Source organism: Doryrhamphus excisus, chromosome 13, assembly GCF_030265055.1.
Source record: "Doryrhamphus excisus isolate RoL2022-K1 chromosome 13, RoL_Dexc_1.0, whole genome shotgun sequence".
NCBI lineage: Eukaryota > Metazoa > Chordata > Actinopteri > Syngnathiformes > Syngnathidae > Doryrhamphus > Doryrhamphus excisus.
In genome coordinates, this window is record NC_080478.1 from 14,922,097 (window position 1) to 14,942,125 (window position 20,029).

Below are 20,029 nucleotides of genomic sequence, written 5' to 3' on the forward strand. Positions count from 1 at the left end.
AATGGTCTTGAGGTTTGACTTGCCGACATAAAGATCTGAAAGATTTCCAATGATTACCACTCGCTGCTGTCACACAACCTATTTAAAACCTTTTAAAACATCTTAATATATTCGCGGCACTTAACTGATGCTTTGACTGCAATGTCAAACCTCCTTCTTAAATAACCTATAACATAGTGAATGTATGACATCATTGCTCGTGATTGATGGGCTGTTATTACAACATGACCCAAAAACATGGCTGCGGAGTGCAAGGGTCGTTTGGCGCGACCTTAACGTGTGTGCTGTTATCACAGACATTCACAGTCACATATGTTTCATTATACTATGTATGTTGCACTTCTTAGGCACAATATTAGGTACACCTGCAAAATGTTTTTTTTAATTCATTTATCAATCATTTTATTGATGTGGTGGTTGTTTGCTGCAACATGTACAGTCTGGTTGCCATATTACATTGTTTTGACACCACACTAAACCACACACCACCAACTTTATGATGCCAAGCCTGCCATCTAGTGTTGGTGAAGGTGCACATGTTAGTTCAACTTTGCTGTGGTGCACAGCCTGGAGGGCAAATTCACAAACATCTACCAAAACACAATATTTGATTTGTAGCCAGGATTCCAACATCCAAAAAGGTACGGCCCTACCCAAAAGTGGCGCTCTAGGCAAGATTTGATATGATGCCCCCCTTCCGTAGATGACTTACATGACTTGCAAAATCAAAGGAATGACATTGTTTTTACTGTTGTCTTTAATTTGTAAGATAATAAGTCATCAAATTGGCATAGTTAAACTACAAATACAAAAAATACTACATAACCACAGTTTGCACACAATAGCTCTATGTAAGGTACATTTGCATGATCCACTTGCTATATTCAAAAGCTATATCAAATATCTATATGCTACTATGAAAAACTAGAAAAACTATGTACAAAAATAATTTCCACTTGTTATCATTTGTAGTAATATAAATTGGGGATTGCATTACATTTGAATAAATGTGAACTTTTCCATTGTAATCTTTCATAATAGGGTTCATGTAATTAGAGTACCGATATCCTCTGACTTCTATAGCATTCTTTAGCATAATAATGCTGTGATGTATGAAATGATGTGCGTCACATTCAGACCACAGTGGATTGAAAGTAACATGAAGATGCTTGATTATTGTTCAGTAATTAACAATAACAATTGATATGCTATCTGTAGGTGCAGAACTACAAAAGTAAAACGTACACAACATTACTAGGTGGGGAAACATACTGTACATTTGAATGCACCTTGGGAACATTATAAATGGACCAGTTTTGCAATTAGACTACAATAATGAAAAAGTAACCAGTAATCAGTCCGACTAAGAGCCAACAAAGGCTAGAGGCGGAGCTTCTTATGGCGTGAGCTGAGAGACTTGACACCACAATGGGGATTCCCGTCCGACAGAGATGACAGTCCTCACCACAGAAGACGCAAGGCTCCATGTGGCGGAGAACATCCGAATTATATGTTGTTTCTGCTCTCCTCGCTGTAAAGCAAGACAAAAGAATGTGATTATGGCATCAAGATGACAACCTGATGATGTATGTGATTATGGAAATGATGGTCATATGCACATTGAGTGATTTCACCCGGCATCATGGGGTCTGTGGTGATAATTGCTATTTACATTTAGTAACAGTCAACATGTACTTACTGGGTTCATAGTAGTCGTAAACTTGCACCAGAGCATCCTGGATGTGGGCCACTTTGAACATTCTGATGAGTGGAATTTGGATGCAAACTTCTGACTTGTTGAGCTGGAAGCATAATGTCATAAAATTGAATGCTTTTATATGAATGTAATAAATATCAGATGTTGTGTGGAACATCGTGCTCTTTCAAATAATAATAAAGACACACTTGCAGGCCGTGACAAAGAGTTGTTATTTAGCTCTCGTGTATGAGATGGTAGACATATTTAAACTATCTTTCGGTTAGGGTTAGGGTTAGGGTTAGGGGAAAGCTAGGGTCTGGGCGAGACTGGGCCGCATCAGGTTTTCCAAAAAAAAAAAAAAAAACCCCAAAAAACGCATTTATTAAAAACAGAAAAATGAATAAACTTTGTTTTGGTTTTGATTTTCTACAATAAGAGCTCTGATAAAACATTCCACTGTTCTCAAATATCTTACTTTTTATTTTTCTACACAAAATAAGATGAAAAATAAATAAACAAATCAAGAATAAAGAAAATCAATCAATCAGTAATAAATAAATAAATATAATAATAATAATAAAACGACAAATAATAAAAACTTAAGAAACTACATATAGTTGGTGGGTAGACAATTTTTTTTTCAGATTAAAATGAACAAAGCATTATTAGAGCCCTGTAGACATGACAAAACACGACTATAGTCACATTTATACTCTTTTTATTTACAACATATTGCGCAACTGCAGGGTCTTGAGACACATGCTAACTCGCAAACTAGAGAGCTAGCGACCTAAACGGTAGCCTTGAAGTTATTTCTTTTAAACTTAAATAGCCAAAAACTTACCACTTCCACACGGATAGGGAGGATAACTATTAACAGTTATTTAACCTTTAACATGAACATTAATTATACGTAATAATTTTTTCTGGGTATATGATACCATACAGCATCCATATCAAACTTAACGCGGGCCGCACTAACATTAAACTTTCATATCAAGGCGGGGGCCTCAAACTAGTGTCCGGGCCGCGTGTTTGAGACCCGTGGCATAGACAATACCATCATGGCTGGCTCCATCATATCTCCTCGAGCATTCACCATAGCAGCGGCGGTGGTTCTTAGAGCTTCAAAAAGTGTCTGAAATCCACTTACAGTAACACCGTCTAACGACCTTGACCGCAACGAACATCTCATGGGCGAAGATCAAGTTCAAATCAAGAAGCATCTCCCTCAAAGACAAGCTGTCAAACTAAAGTTTTTCATTAAAAGCAAACCAATTCCAACCATATGTGAAATCCCATCAGGAGATGCGACCTTGCAAGCCTCAAAGACAGCGGCCAGGTCCAACAACTCAAGTAGGAGTTTGTCTGGAGATCTCAAGATGATCAATTACTCTGTGCTCCCTGGCAGCTAAAATAATGGTGTCTCAGTTTGGCCTGCTTCCTCGGCTGTTGACATCCCATCGTAGCAGTTCAGATGATCAAGAGAATGATCTGCGTCTATGTGAGGAAATGGTTTGAAGTCCAAAAAGGTCAAAGCAGTATCGGTTTCTCAACTTATTTTTGGTGGTGCCCCCACTGGGGGACGGAAATGTTTTTGTGCCCCTGATTTGAAATACTGATAATATTTATGTATTTACTATCTCAACTGTATAGACTGGGCTGCACGGCAGTCGAGTGGTTAGCGCGCAGACCTCACAGATAGGAAACCTGGGTTCAATCCCACCTTCGGCCATCTCTGTGTGGAGTTTGCATGTTCTCCCCGTGCATGCGTGGGTTTCCTCCCACATTCCAAAAACATGCTAGGTTAATTGGCGACTCCAAATTGTCCATAGGTATGAATGTGAGTGTGAATGGTTGTTTGTCTATATGTGTCCTGTGATTGGCTGGCCACCAGCTGGGATAGGCTCCAGCACCCCCCGCGGCGACCCTCGTGAGGATAAGCGGTAGAAAATGAATGAATGAATGAACTGTATAAACTGAAGTTGAAACTGAAACCAGTTAAATGCTACAAAATGGAGATTATTGGCTTCCGTCAACACAAGTCTCATGGAATAATTGAAATTCTACAAAACAAAAATAATGACCCTGGAAGACAACCATTAGGTATGTGACATCAGAACTAACAGACTGGAAACAGACCTCAAAAGACAAGCTACATCAACACTCCAGCATGCTGAGCTCATGGGCCGTGATCAGCAGGGAAGAGGAGGTCTGGGAAAATGCCAGGACAGACCATCGGAACAGCAAAAGTTGGTTGTCCTAGAGATCTGGCGCCAGGAGGCTGCAAGATGTGCAAAGCAAGCCCAGCAGAGAAACCTCCTGCATGCTCCTTGTGCTCATCTCCAACAACCCTCAGGCATATCCTCACTGATTGCAAGGAGAACATCTACTGTCGTCCCGGCATTGTCTCTCATTTGTGAAGAGAAACAAGGACAGCTGGATGGTGCAAGGGACTGGAAAACATGGGCGGACGTTAGCCAACAGCTCATTATTCAGTCATACACTCATGTCAACCTTCAGGCCAGATCTAGTACTCTGGTCCAACTCTTTATAAACGAGCTGCTTCATAGGGTTGACATACTTCACTATGGGAGAATGCAACAAAAGAAGCTTATTAAGGGAGGTGCTCTGAGGGCGGAGGCTGGAAAGCAACAGTCTGCCCAGTGGAGGTTGGCTGCCGTGGCTTCATCGCAACATCAACCATCAAAGTCCTTAAAAGGCCTGGAGTTCTCCTGCTAAGCCATGTCTCACACCATCAAAGAAATATCAGGCACTGCTGAGTGCCGCAGCCTGTGGCTGGAGATATGCAGGAAGGACCCCTGCTGAGTACCAACACATCTGTGGTGGGTCAGACTCTGCAGAGTGCGAGTCAATAACCAAAACATTCTATGAACTGAGGGAGACAGCAGAGGATGGGTCCTTCACTTATACTGATGGAGGACATTGTGGATTATTCTATTGGATATATACCATTTTGTTGAATATCAATCATTGTGGAAATAGTTTGCTGGGTACCCCAGTGGTCAGTGTTGGGACCAAAGTTTTTTTTTGTTTTTTTTTTTAACATAAATGACTTCAAGACCTCAAAAGTTAATATTGTTTGCAGATAACACAATTACATTTTGTTCAGGGGAGACCATCCAGTGTCTATGAAAACAGATTTCTAGGTCAATGATCAATGATCAAAACCATGCAAATACTGAAAAAAACGAAACACGTTTTGTAACAAAAAAAATCCCTCCAGAGACTTTACTATTCACGGGCGTTACCATATCTGAATAATTGTGTTGAGATATGGGGTAATAACTATAAAAGCAAAGTACAATCATTAACCATATTGCAAAAATGGTGGTCAGGATAATACATAATACAATTTATAGGGAATACACAAACCTTAAAATCGACAATATTGTAGATATTGCTAACATGCTAACACACAACATGCTAACATGCTAACACACAAACACATTGTGTGTTAGCATGGTATTCTAACACAAACACATTGTGTGTTAGCATGTTATTCTAACACAAACACATTGTGTGTTAGCATGTTATTCTAACACAAACATATTGTGTGTTAGCATGTTACGCTATTACACAACATGTTATGCTAACACAAACATATTGTGTGTTAGTTAACACACAACATATTGTGTGTTAGCATGTTACGCTAACACACAACATATTGTGTGTTAGCATGTTACGCTAACACACAACATTTTATGCTAACACAAACATATTGTGTGTTAGCATGTTACGCTAACACACAACATGTTATGCTAACACAAACATATGTTTGTGTTTGCATGTTACGCTAACACACAACATATTGTGTGTTAGCATGTTGTGTGTTAGCATGTTACACACAAGATGTAAACAAATGACCAGTAACTGGAATAAGAGTCGGATTGAATAAGCTTACTCCTCCTTGTTAAGCATGTTTGAAATGAATTAAATTAAAGTTGATGAGCACTCACTGAATGCAGGTATAGGTAGACTCTCTGAGGCAGCGTCTCCACCTTTCTGATTGGATGTACTGGGACAGCAGCTACAGGAGAGAGAGCGAAGCCACTGAGCATCCCTACGTCCAGTATAACCATGCCTGTATGGGCGATGACCTGGCTCTTCTTTAAACTGCAGAGGAAACAAAGAAAATGTAGTTTACCCGGAAACGGTTCCAAAGAATCTCATCAGTCTGTAGTCCTTGTGAAGGGATCACTTGTTGGACCACTAATTAAAGGTTACAGGTTAATCAGAGACTCTTGTGTTGTCTGAAAGGAATTAATGAATCAATAAATGCGCAGGCCACACAGCGAGGAGACCAGGTTCAATCCCTCACAGTCGGCCATCTCTGTGTGGAGTTTGCATGTTCTCCCCATGCATGTGTTTTCTCCGGTACTCCGGTTTCCTCCCACATTCCAAAAACATGCTAGGTTAATTGGCGACTCCAAATTGTCCATAGGTATGAATGTGAGTGTGAATGGTTGTTTGTCTATATGTGCCCTGTGATTGGCTAGCGACCAGTCCAGGGTGTACCCCGCCTCTCGCCCGAACGCAGTTGGGATAGGCTCCAGCCTGCCCGCGACCCTCGTGAGGGTAAGCGGTATAGAAAATGTGACATTGACTAACAAAGGTAGTGTATAATTTATTTCCCAAATTGATGTTATATTGGCATCATACAATTTGGGGTATCGCCCATCACTAGTAAAAACAACAACTTTAGTTTATAACAACAACAAGTTTATTACTCTTACCTGACACACACAGATAACAACAAGTGATTGTGGTCTCGGTCGTCACTGACGTTCACGTTTAATTCAAAAGCCTCCTTTTCTCGTTTTGGTGAAATCGTTTTGCTCTCCAGGTTGTAAAAGACATTCATCTGGAAGGATTCATAGCAGCATTTAAGACATCAAATATTAGCTTTTATGATGAAATGCCACTGTTTACAGGACAGCAAATGCACCACAAAGACTTACTAGCTGCAAGTAGGGGGAAAAAATAAGTGAGTTGCTGTATTGTAATCACAGATTCAAACTCAACATCATGAATCACAGACTGTAGAAACAGGTGGAGGGAGGACTATTGCTTCAAAATTGAACAGAATGAAAAGATTAACCTTTCACCAAAGTCTTGTGAGTGGTATAAACGTGGAGACACTAATGCAAACAATACTCTAAGCTTTAGTATGTGTTCCAGATGGCCATCGGCAGGAGACCATCACGCTACATTTGCATTTAGCTGTTTTTTTGTTTTGGCTTTTTACAATGTATTACATTAGCTCACACACAGCTGCAGCATTCAAGTGACTCAGGTCATGGTCTGCATATTAAAACCGCAATTTATGTAGAGTTGGAAACATATTGTTGCTTTACATTTGTTATGGCATTCATTTTAAGCTGTAAATTGTGTTATGTAACTATGAGTGATTGTCAGCAAAAAAAGGAGAGTAGAAAAGAAACATTGATGATTGCACCTGAAATATGGCAAATCCTCTTCCTTCCATGTATACATTAAGGTGGATATCCTGTTTAGCTTTGATCTGAAAAGTTGGAAGAAGTCAAAATATTGTATTAATACATCTGCAATGTAGTGTATTCATCCAGAAACTACATACACATCCATCTTACCTCTTGTTGCTGGTATGTTAGATAGGAGGTGGAGTTGATAGAAAACATATATGAAGAGGCCGGAGCAGAGACTTGGAGATGTAGGTCAAGAGCGTTGGCGCCACTAAATGCAGCATAGTTAGCCAGAGCCTGGAGCGCAATGACTGTGTCCTGAGGTGAAAAAGATCACAACCACGTTAATGCATTTATTGTATATATGTAATACAAATGAGTGAGGTTTCACCTCCACCAAAATCATAATACAAGATTTAAGCAGCTATTACATTGCTTGACCAGAAAAAAAATAAAAATCACACATTCCAATATTTAGTTGGTGCACCCTTGGTTACCGCACGTATTTGCTGTGACATTGTTTCCACAATCACAACATTGTCACAACATTTCTTTCTTTCTATTTCTGACTTGCATTCATATTTCGCCAAGATGTTGTATCTTTGACGGGGGTTTTGGAACACTACTCAAGGTTTTCCCCACTGTTCTTCCACTTTTTAATAAAAGTGTTGGACAGTTCTTAACTCGATTTTAATAGTTTCTGATCCTTAAATGTTTTCGCATGCTTGATGCATGCCAATTTGATCCTTCTGTAACAGATCATCTTTTCCATAAGCATGGCATATTTCGGGAAATGAGAAGCTCCTCACTGCATCACTGCAGTAAATACTGTATACTATGACTTGCTACCTGCTCAAACATTATCACCCATGCAGCATCCCAGTCATCCAATGGGATGTTCAGTCCAGCAAAGAGGCTCTCTTTGTGGACAAAGGTTTGCACTGTAAACTGTAATGAGCTCCAGAGAACAACCTGTTTGAGTTACATTGGTTGTATTTTCCAGATATATTAACAAAAATATGAGTTGGATTGTTGATGTAATAGATGGACAAGAGCAGACAGCAACAGACAATAGGGCCCGCAGGGAAAACCATCAGGACTAGGCTGCCCTCCATACAGGAACTGTAATGGTCCAGAGCCAAGAACAGGGCAGGCAACATCTCTGCGGACCACTCAGACCCCGCCCCCAAATTGTTCCAGTTCCTTTTTCCCTTCAGGGGTCGCCACAGCAAATCAATCTCCTCCATCCAACCCTGTCTTCTGCATCAGTCTCTCTCACACCAACTACCCCTCATGTCCTCCTTTACTACATCCATAAACCTCCTCTCTGGTCTTCCTCTACCTACCTCCTACCTGGCAGCTCTAAACGCAGCATCCTTCTACTAATATATTCACCATCTCTCCTCTAGACATGTCCGAACCATCTCAGTCTGGTCTCTCTGATTTTATCTCCAAGGCCTCGAACATGTAATGTCCCTCTGGTGTACTTGTTGCTGATCCTATCCATCCTGGTCACTCCCAATGTGAACCTCAGCATCCTTATCTCTGCTACCTCCAGTTCTACTCCCTGTCTTTTCCTCAGTGGCACTGTCTCTAGAACAAACAACATGGCTAGTCTCTCCACAGTTTTGTATATACCAAATTATTATAAACATTCTAAAACATCTAGTACAGGGGTGCTCATTAAGTCGATCGCGATCTACCGGTCGATCGCGGAAGTGGTACTGGTCGATCGCTATTCTCTGTCTTATGTGTAACTTATTCACTATTGTTGTACTTGTAACAGAAAGTGATGTTGACCGTAGTCAAATTCCTAGTTTGACCTAATAACGGCCAATAAAGCTGGTTCTGATTTTTCGGTGGATATTTCAGTTTGTTTGCACAAAACCAAAAATGAATTAACTTTCCCCAATGTTTACCTGTGTGCTCCCATAGCCACCAAGATGGTTCCTCTGCCTGCTTAACCATTTCATCAGTGGAATGCCGTCAGGAAAGCTGCCACGTTGAATATGTGCTAGCATCACATACGAAGCCATTTCAACCTGGGATGAGCGTGGTTGCCCTTCATATGACTCCAGACCAGCAGAGGATGCCCACATCATGACATCACCTGGGAAATAGTAATATTATACAGTAAGTATACATTGTAGCATCTTCTGGGTTCGCAGAAATGTTCATTTTGATGATTCATTACCTCATCGACATACCTCAATAATGTAACAATTACAAGCAAAACATTTCATTTCACGTACGACTAACAATTTGAAAATACACGTGGAATAGAATCCTTGCAAGACGTTAAACAAATGTTAAACAATTTATGTACAAAATGCCAAAAATGAACAACAATAACGAGACGATTGAAAATTGACCTGCCCAGTGTTTCATATTAAATATCCAGAAAATCCCACATGAAGTAATACTGTAATCATGATCCAATATTGATACAACTCTACTAAAACTGGAGGGAATCAGGCACAATAGGTGTTAGATGGAATTACATAGTATTGTAGAATATGAGAATATTTATGAATCAACTTTAAATGGAAATGTGATCCGGTGCATTCCCATATTTCATTTTGTAAATCACCTCTGTAGTCAGCTCTCCTGCTTAACTCAGTCAGTGCAATTCCAGCCACCGGACTTTTGGCGAGAGCTAAAGCGTAAGCTGCCAAACACAGTGTGTAGTTACTGAGCGTCCCATTGGTCACATGCCCCTCCAGGTACGTTTGCATCATGAGCATATTCTTAAGGTACATTTCCTGCACATAAAAAAAGAGTAAGAGAATAGTGTGAAAACATGTAATATTCTCACATCTTCTAAAACTCACCACATAGGTCTTGTTCTCTAGTAATGCCATCATTACATAAGCCGTGAGGGCCACAGGGCTGTTATCCAGTCCTCCTTGCATCTCTGTGTGCATCAAAGTCCCTACCTCAGGGAACTCACCCTGGGGTCCCTGGTGGTCTAAGAGCCAATTTTTGGCTCTATCTAAGATACTTTGGTCTATCTGCATGTAGCGCTGAGCCTGGAGGAAGCACTTCAGGACGTAAGCAGTCAGCCTGCAATACAAAAAAAGTATCAGTTTCAGCTAGGTAGCAAGGTAGCAGAGATGATAATGCTGAGCTTCTCATTGGGAGTGACCAGGATGGAAAGGATCAGGAACAAGTACATCAGAGGGACATTACATGTTCGAGGCCCTGGAGATAAAGTCAGAGAGGCCAGACTGAGATGGTTGGGACATGTCCAGAGGAGAGATAGTGAATATATTGGTAGAAGGATGCTGCTTTTAGAGTTGCCAGGTAGGAGGCGTAGAAGACCAAAGAGGAGTTTTATGGATGTAGTGAAGGAGGATATGAGGGTAGTTGTGAGAGAGACAGATGCAGAAGACAGGGTTAGATGAAGGAGATTGATTTGCTGTGGCGACCCCTGAAGGTAAAAGCCAAAAGCGAAAGAAGAAGAAGAAGAATTCAATAAGTGAACAATAAATCCAAAGTATTCTAATGGGATATAGTCATAACCTACCATGTGCTACCAGCAGTGTCACTCGCACCAAAAGCACTGAAAGACCCATCATCTCGTTGGTAGGAAAGCTGTTTTTGATAACCTGACCAAATATAATACTTGTTTATGTAGATAGTTAGAGTTATGTTTTCCATAAATTCCTCATTCCTTGCTGTTGCATACCTTCAACCATATAGCCCAAAACCCTCTTCCGTATCTCCGGATGATCCTGGCTGGACCTGTCCAGGTACTGGAGCACATAAATACTTGGAGCAAAGTGGATCATGTTCTGCTCCCCGCATCCAATAGGTATTTCAACCAGTGAATCCAAATGCTTGATGGATAAGGCCAATATATCACCTGTGTAGCGTAAAAGTGGGATTATCTAGAAAAAACTGACAAACTGTATCACAAAATTATATTATTGAAATCTGCAAATTACTGTACTACTGTGCAGTACACTTATTGGTACACCAATGTGAATGAAATCTTCGAAATTAAATGTACAAAATAATAATCACAATTATTTGTTCATATAATGCACAGAACAATAAACAATTTTATGCTGTGTCTCCTTTTGCGCAGTAATCTTGTTCAGAATTGTGAGTGTTAGATGCTGATTGTTTTTCATTTTTATCCACGTGTCCCCTATATAAATTGATGTGGTATAGGCTAGTCATGGATATCTATATACACCAGGTTTCCAATCATGTGTATACGTTTGACGAAGAATGAAGCTGTAGCGATAAGTACACACGTACCCATTAACACCACATTGACTCTCTGGCTGTCCTGTACTACATCTGGTGGCAAAGAGACAGAGATGGACTTGGAGTTGTTGTGGGTGTGTGGTGCCACTTCCAGGAAGAGTGTTTCGGAGAAGTACTGTTCAAATCCTTCAGGCTTAAAACACATAGGAATCATGAGGGTTAATACAAAGAAAACCTATTGCTCAAATACTACAGAATTCCACCAAAATGTTATCTCACTGCACAAAATGCACATATTTCCATACCTTCACAATCACTCTCCAAACAAGGCTATCTGAGGAGTCTGCAGATATGGCATCCACAGATATCTCCATCTCCCCAACTGCTACAGGCCTGATGGGGAACAAGGCTGTGGCAGAGGCATAGCCCTTTAAGATGAACGTATGGGCGTTTACCATAGCGATGTCACCACGTTTTCGTAAAACAAACTCAAAGGCCTCACTTTGTGAAAGCAACAACATCACCTGTTGAAAAACAAATATGTGTTTATGGATATGATATTCTTGGAGCATTTGAATATAGTCCTTCCTTACTTCTAAGTCCCTTTCTAAGTGGTTGATGATGTTCACCTCCATGACAAGCTCCTCTCCTCTGATGAGGTATGATGGAACATTAAGAGACAATGAAAAATCCTTGGATACCATCAACTGTGAATGAGAGGTTAATTGCAGAATTAGGGAATAAAAATGTAGCGGAAAATGTGTGTGGAAATTGACATGTGAATTAAATGGCGTTATCGTGAGGAGAAGCAACATTTTTATAGAAAATACTGTATTTTCCAGACTATAAGTCGCACTTTTTTTTTCATAAGTTGGCTGTTCCTGTGACTTATACTCCAGAGCGACTTATAAATGAAAAAACTGTTTATGTTATATAAACACTGGACACCTTTACTGTTTATTTTTCATGTAGATGAATAACCATTGTGTTAGCACATCTTACACCTATTCAGCCTGTTCTCTATTCTTTTATTGTTAGAACTTGCTTTCCAAGAGGACGTAATGTCTGTTTTGCTCAAGTAGTTTGTAGAATAAATTACCTGCAAAAAATGCGACTTATACTCCGGTGCGACTTATGTATGTTTTTTCTACCTAATTATGCATTTTTTGCCTTGTGCAACTTATAGTCCAGAAAATACGGTATTTTCCCCCCGCTAACCACTCATTTGTGGCATCATTAGTTACCTTTTGCGGCACAGAAGTGAAGCTCAAACCCAAGTCGTCCGACATTGCCAGTGCGGTGGCAGCTAAACATGTAACATCATCTGGAACTGTTATATCCCCCCTCCATGTTTTGTTACTAGAGCAGAAACAGAAGTACTACATGACCATGTATTCATGTTGCACATGTCCTCTTTCTTTTAGTCAATTCTCAGCTCTAAAGCGCTCACCTGAGAGCAGCATCGAACCACAGAATTGGCTGGCTTCTGTCCACCCAGTGTGTCCAGTACTTCTCCACTAAGAGGGCATCCCTGACTGAAGTGCAAATCAACATAATTGTGTAGAAAGTAACATCATTCTTTTTGTGTGCTTTCTGCTATCATTTATAACACACCATTTTCTGATCCATCCACCATTTGATTTTCTTTATGCAGTCTGGCATTGGATAGCATCTTTATCTTGCATCCCTGTGGTGACAATGCAAAAGAAGGTGCATAAATAAAATCAACCTGCACTACCTGATGTAAGGTGTAAAAACTGATGAAAAAACACCTCAGCTTTATACGTGTAGTTTAAAAAAGGTCCATTAACTCCGCACACACACATACAAAATACAATCCACCACAGCTTTGATAAGATGAGAAAGTGCTCATGTTGATACATGTAAATGTTTCTTTTTGTACTTGTGTATTCATCAACAAGCCTCAGGTGATGAACCTGGCACACTAGAGTTTCTAGCTCTTACAAGTAACACAACAAAGCAGGCAGATAAGTTACATCAAGACTAACTGGTTCAGGCCGGGTCACAACATGCAAACTCGTTTATGATATATCCATTGGGAGAACAGATTCAAGATTCACTATATTTTCACTATTTGTTCAGTTTTTTTATATTGTTATATTTCATTATGAGTATATACAATAGACCCCTGCTTTATGTGAGGGTTGCATTCTCAGACCACCCGTGAATGGCAAAAATCCACCCTTAAAATGCCTTAAAACTTAAAAACCCTCTCCAGGGCATCTAACATGCAATGTCCCTCTAATGTACTCAGTCATGATCCTATCCATCATGGTCACTCTCAATGAGAACCTCAGCATCCTCATCTCTGCTACCTCCAGTTCTGCTTCCTGTCTTTTCCTCAGTGTCACTGTCTCTAGACTAAACAAAATGGCTGCTCTCACCACACACACTTTTGCACATTTTAAAACAATAATGTCCCACAATTTAAAGAGTGGCATTAATTAATCACACCTGCCGTGTTTTGAAATCCCAGCAGTCCTGTGGAGCATCATCGTGAATTGCCGTCACCAAGATTCCGACATGGGAGTTTTGTTTGTGGTCTGTCACAGTAAGCACCACCTGCTCACCTGGCTGGGCTTTGTCACTGCTCCAGTTTAAAGACACCTGTAAAAGCAGATACACTCATAATCACATGCATATGTAGGAATATTGGATACGGAGCTTCAGAGGTGGTCCATACATAGCCTTGTTGATTGACGGGGATCTGCGCAGTGTCACTAATGAGCTCTCCATCAGAGAGGATAGAATAGACAGTAATACAGGCCTCAGGGGACCAGGATAGTGTCGGCACCAGAGAAAACGAGGAGGAAGTCTTTGTTCCTGCTGTCACCACTTGACCTCGAGAGGTCACCTAGAAGTACGGCAAGGAAGTAGTAACTTTTGTTGGAGCTGTTGAAAAATCACCATGTTAACTACATAACATGTAGAACAGTGATGTGAATACATGAATTTTCCGTTAACAAACAGGAACTGTTTTTATGAAATTTGACACCGAATGCATTGTTTTAGGTCATTTATCATCACAACATTTGAAATTAATTGATAAATTAAGGATGATATGCAGCCATATTTTGTATAAATAATTTGGAAAGCATAATCATAGATGACCACATTGTATCCCACTAGCCATTCTGATTCTTTCTGGGTATTGTTTATGATACCGTATGTGCAGTTATGGTTATAATTAATTTCCGACATGCAAGTCACATTAACGAATCACATTTACACAATCCAACATGTCTGAAAAGGAGTAGGAAAAAAACACAAATTATTAAGACTCTTGCCTAATTTGGGGTTTAAATTATTTTTGAAAGGTCTTCTAAAATACTTTTTTAAAGCTAACCCTTCCTCATGGGAGGGTGCAATAACGGCACGGCTCACAGTGTCCGTCTGTTTAATTGGCCAAAAGACAAAAAAAATTGTTTCATCTGTGTGTTGGAAGGTTGACTTTGTGTACAGTATGGTAGGGTCGCAGTCAGAACTGGACTGGACTGGACTGGTCACCAGTAAATCTCAGGGCATATATGAATACAGACAGCCATTCACGTTCCCAGTGAGAACTAAAAAACAAAATCTTCCTGGTTTGAATGAATGAATGACCTTGGTTCCCTGATGTCAGAGATAAATAAGGAATTATATTATTTATCATATGCTTGACTAAAGATACAGTACCACATAATGAAGCTTGGTTGGTTCAAATGTGCTTTCCACATCTAATTGTAGAGCCAATCCAACCTGGAAGATGAACACAAAACATTTATATCATTTTACTAATATCTCATATAAGTTTTATTACATTGAGTATAACATTAATTTGCAAAAAGTTTAATACCTTTGCCGGTAAGCTTGGTGAGATCAGAAGATATGAGCCGCTAGGAGATGAGTAGTTCTTGTAGAGTTTCAGCGTTTCTACACTTGACTGAAACTTGGCCTAAAAGGATGATTTTTTTTTTTTTTCATTTCAATTTTAAGTATCCACTGAAACCACAAGGATCTCACAGGTTGTTTTCATTAAGAACCACCTTTTGAGTTCTGGGAACAAATAAACACCCACCTGAATTAAAAGCACCTTTACTTCATCCTGTAATTTAAACTGAATGTGGATGTTCCCATCCCCGGGCACTGGAAGAGTCATTGTGGTAGTTTCGGTCTTCATCGTGGATGTTGTCTGAGTGACGTCAACCACAACGGAGTTCATTTGATCCAATGGGCTCAGAGGCTTTCTGTCGTATCTGGAGATGCTAAGCTGTGAAATGTAAGCGGAGAAGGTTGTATTGAAGTGCAGCTTATGGCTATTTCATTGAAAATACAGGATCTTTACAATACAGACGAGTAGCTATCCCACTTTTGTAAAGAAGGTTAAAGATGGCTTCAGTGACTGTGGAAAATCACGGAATTTAAGCTGGAATGAGTTCCTCATCAGGTGGACTGCAACGCTTCTGCAGACTTTAATTCCTTTTGTGGAACGATAAAAGTAGATGAGAACACCATGCTAATCAGTACTAATGCCAATCACCATGCTGATCAATAAAGTGCAGCTTTGAGTGACAGGATAACCAACCTGTAGACCTTTCAGTGATGCACGCTGTAATGTGTAAGACGTCCATTGATGACGCATCGAGGCTCCGCAGCTGACTTTTGCTGAAGAAGAACTGAGCTGACCCATAGATCTGTAGGAAACGGAAAAAAAAACGTCAAAAACAAGCTCAAAACTTAATACATCCAATAAATGTTACTTTCACAAAGATAAGTAGCGTATACCTTCACCAAGGCCAAACTATTTGAATTTTGTCATGACCAAATTGTATACCTTCATTTAATTTATGTGTTAACACAGACATGATGGACAATGTTACAATAGTCCAAGAACGTTAAGCGTACGTACTGTATGGTTTATTGTTGCCAATGTATATTCTGTATGTATTACATATTGTTCTCTGATTGGTTTATCACTGCCAGAGTACGTATGAGGTCCTTGTGTCAGTGGGAAATGGTCCGACAGTCAATCAAGCAGAGCGCTTACCGAAGTTGAATTCTAGAACTCATCAGATTATAAGGCGCCTCGTCGATTTTTTAGAAAATTAAAGGCTCTTAAATGCGCCTCACAGTGCAGAAAATACTATAATTATTAATGGATGCTAATAACGCTTCCGTTTCGGCACAGTCAGAGAGGCATGCATTCATTGCTGTAGTTACTCTAGGAGCACAGTTCTATAGGTCCATACCATAAAGCTCACCTCTTCAGTTTGTGTTAATCCATCCACACCAGACAGTTGAGTGAGAGACACATTCAGGGTTCCCTGAACAGGTTGTCTGCTGGGATAACTTGACGAGAGAGACAAATAATTAAGTGTTTAGCATTGTATATGTGCTTATGTGATACTATTGATATGCTTGCTTGATACCGGACCCACATGGCTCTTACTGATCCTGAGATATCCTCTCCAATTAGGACCTGTGGTGACGTCTTAAGCAGTACGTCAAAATGAGGGGGCTCTGCAACAGCAGGCAGTGCATAAGTAGGATTAAAAGGCGATAAGGCAACTTTTTTACAACGTTTTTACAATGCAAATATTGCAGTAGTTTTTGCAAATATCCTTGACATCTGTACTGTAAGAAAGAAAAAAATCAAAGGACTTTTAAGCTTTACGATTTTAGGGGCTGTGCAGCAGTTTGAGAAAAATAAAGAAAAACATTTTTCAAACTTTAGTAATGTCAAAGGCAAAATAAATGAAGTTATTTAATCTATAGTGCACAAAAGCAGAAAACCCACATCATGTAGGTAATATTTGTATTCATTTGATTTGATTTTTGGGTAGTATCCCACTCTTGAAATAATAACCGATGGTGAATATTGGTTGTGTTATTTGACATTTCTCTCATATTAAGCTAAAATTGTCATACACACAGCTTGTCCAATGCATCGTTGCATTATTCCGCTTTGATTAAAAATCACCAGCTTTTTGTTGCTTTCATGTGAATTTAACATCAGTGATGTTTCATTTCAAATAGACAGCACTAAATGCTTTCATCACAGTTAAATTATGGAATGGACTGAGCAGGGAACTCAAACAATTACCCAACATTGGCCAGTATAAGAAACAGCACAACGCATATCTACTATATTGGGTAATATACACAAAAGTTGGCTATAGGGATGTTATTTCATGGCGAGAGGACTCCAATAATGTTAAAGACGTTTGTAGAAGTTACTAAACAGGCTTTCTATGCTCGAACTACAAAATTATACAATTAAAGCAGGAATTCTACTTTGATACCAGAATAACTATCAGTATTGGCTGAGGATGGAGAAGAGGTTGGATTGTGGTAATTTGTATGTTGAATTTTGCAAGTGTAAACATGTGACGTTCGTCACTGTAACCTGTGAATTATAGATAAAACAATTACCATTATCACTCTACTAATGGATGGCATGTATAAATACTACAATGGTTACCATCATGCTCCACAGTGAATGTTCTCTCATCAGTCACATCCTGTTTTGGAGGGGCAGGAAACAAAAGTTTAGTGGTGAAAGTTTCAGCTTTCAGGTTTGTCACATTTTAAATTTACCTGCACTGTCAGGGTGACTGCCCACTTTCCCAGAGGAGGGGTCAGGGATAAATGAAATTCCTGAAACACAATCCCGTGATTCCCAGTGGACTGCCACCTGTCTACCACATTCCCGGTGGGATTCTTCAAAGTGACAAAGGAACATCAGTGACACTTCCCATGCATGCATCACCACACAATGTCATCTCTTTAGGCCACTAGCACATCAAATCTGTACCTTCATGGAGATATCCATCTTTCCTTTGTATGGACGATTATCCAACTGAAGACACGCGGCCCACACTTTGACAGCGTCTCCGGGACGATATTGTGAGCGTTCAGTTTGAAGGAAGCAGGAGACATTCCTCGGGTCAAAGCTGACGCTGGTGATGTTGGTGAAAACAATGTTGTCCCCATTGTAGCCCGTCACAGTCAGATTTAAATGGGAATTTTCAGTTATGGAGACCGGAAGCTGTAGCAGTTTGGGATGGAATCAGCAGAAAAAAAACCTTCGGATGATTTGATTTCATATGTATAGTAAAAGAATAAGGAAATACTCACCGGTGGGAGAGTCAGCAGCTTGGTCACACCTTAAAAAGTTGAATATTTTATACATACAGTATGTGTATATGCTCATTAGTTACAATAAGATGTACTATTTATTACCGTATTCCATTACAAGTACACACATATGCTCCAAGAGACATAAAAATTAAACTTATAATTGACATTTTTGTGCTTATCAATCATTCACCATGCCTAGTGTTCACAGAAAGTATAAATACTGTATCACTACAATCACTATAAAGTGTTATATGTGTCACCTCCTTGAAAGTCCTGTGTTTGGGTCACTTTATTGTTGTGATGCGACACTTCAGCCTTGACCCTGACAGGGAGGTCGGAGACTACGGTGACAGCCAGCACAGAGGGCGTCCCAGCCGGCAACACTTCAGGTCCCGTCAGCACAAATAACGTCCTAGCACTGTGTGGACAGCCGAGGTCATGGAAGGAAATGGTTGGGTTTTATTTTGCAATGACAAACTATACTTGGGTCCATTTTGTTCATATTACTTACTCTTGAGTAGAGCCGGTCTGAGCAGAAAAAAGAACTCCCAAACACACGAGGGCCCAAATATCATCCATATTTCTTCCGCCTGCTACTAGAGCGGTGACAAAATTCTCTTGTGGACTCCCAACTGAAAGTGAACGGCACCAACAAGCTCAACGGAGCTGAGTCTGCCTGAGACAAAAGGCCACCTCTTCTCCCCTGAGGATGCTGTCACATGGTATTGTCATTCATGTCATGCTGGATGTATACACATCCTATATCATATATCGTTACACAATGGCTGTCATTTCACTCCCTCTTCACAGTACATTTGCCTGTCGGCAACGTTTTCACCTTTTGTCTATTTGTACAATTTACAGTTGTAGTTATTATTAAATATGCAGACATTACATTCACATATATTAAAATCATTGTTTAATTTTTTAATACAAGACCATTATATAGTATTGTACCGTGTGGTCAATAACAAGCTTTTTATTGCAAACGATAATGGCTAACAACGCCGCCAAAAACACCCCAAGCAACTACACCAGTGCTTCCTTCCTGGTTCCCTCAAAATGACACGCCTCCACCCCGGTACATTCAGGGGCCACCCAAAACGGTCAGACATTCCACAACACAACATGTCAACAAGAACACATCAGGGTCGCTACATTATAAATTGTAAAACTGCAATAAGAAGGTACAGTATATGAAAGAAATTGACTAAAAAAAGAAGTTTGGAAGCAATTGAATGCCGACCGGTCCAGTGTTTAACCCGCCTTTTGCCCTCCGACTCCGGTATACTCACGCGACCTTAGTGAGGATAAACAGCATTTGATGGAGCAGTTTGGATTTATCCTTACTCGATCTTACCACTAGGTGGTAGCACAGTGCAGGCTAATATAAAGTCATACCAGAGTTCTACACAGCCCACCCAGTGAGACAGACTTAAAGTGTGTATGTAAAACCTGGCTGAACACCCATTACACGTCCATTTGTTTAAATGCTTCTTGGAAGTGTTTA

At 40.0% G+C, this 20,029-nt stretch overlaps 1 protein-coding gene across 2 annotated transcripts; it reads right to left on the reverse strand.

Annotated features, from left to right (window-relative positions):
• Positions 1-787: 787 nt before the first annotated feature.
• LOC131140386 (CD109 antigen-like) lies at positions 788-19,843 on the reverse strand. 2 transcript variants are annotated; one of them, XM_058090771.1, is made up of 32 exons: positions 19,031-19,843; positions 18,780-18,937; positions 18,517-18,545; positions 18,194-18,427; positions 17,977-18,099; positions 17,861-17,900; positions 16,818-16,899; positions 16,629-16,728; positions 15,965-16,073; positions 15,749-15,858; positions 15,458-15,649; positions 15,236-15,334; positions 15,076-15,138; positions 14,084-14,254; positions 13,855-14,007; positions 12,994-13,066; positions 12,830-12,914; positions 12,624-12,738; positions 11,973-12,086; positions 11,685-11,903; positions 11,431-11,572; positions 10,853-11,029; positions 10,691-10,772; positions 9,996-10,227; positions 9,755-9,926; positions 9,084-9,274; positions 7,333-7,482; positions 7,179-7,244; positions 6,457-6,584; positions 5,680-5,836; positions 1,700-1,802; positions 788-1,531 (listed from the first exon to the last, which is right to left on the reverse strand). In XM_058090771.1, the coding sequence occupies exons 1-32, from the start codon at positions 19,096-19,098 to the stop codon at positions 1,323-1,325; spliced, it is 4,146 nt and encodes a 1,381-aa protein (XP_057946754.1). In that variant the 5' UTR covers positions 19,099-19,843; the 3' UTR covers positions 788-1,322. The 2 variants fall into 2 exon arrangements, with proteins under 2 accessions (XP_057946754.1, XP_057946755.1); XM_058090772.1 differs by having other exon boundaries at positions 16,641-16,728; positions 19,031-19,841.
• Between the last annotated feature and the right edge of the window lie 186 nt (positions 19,844-20,029).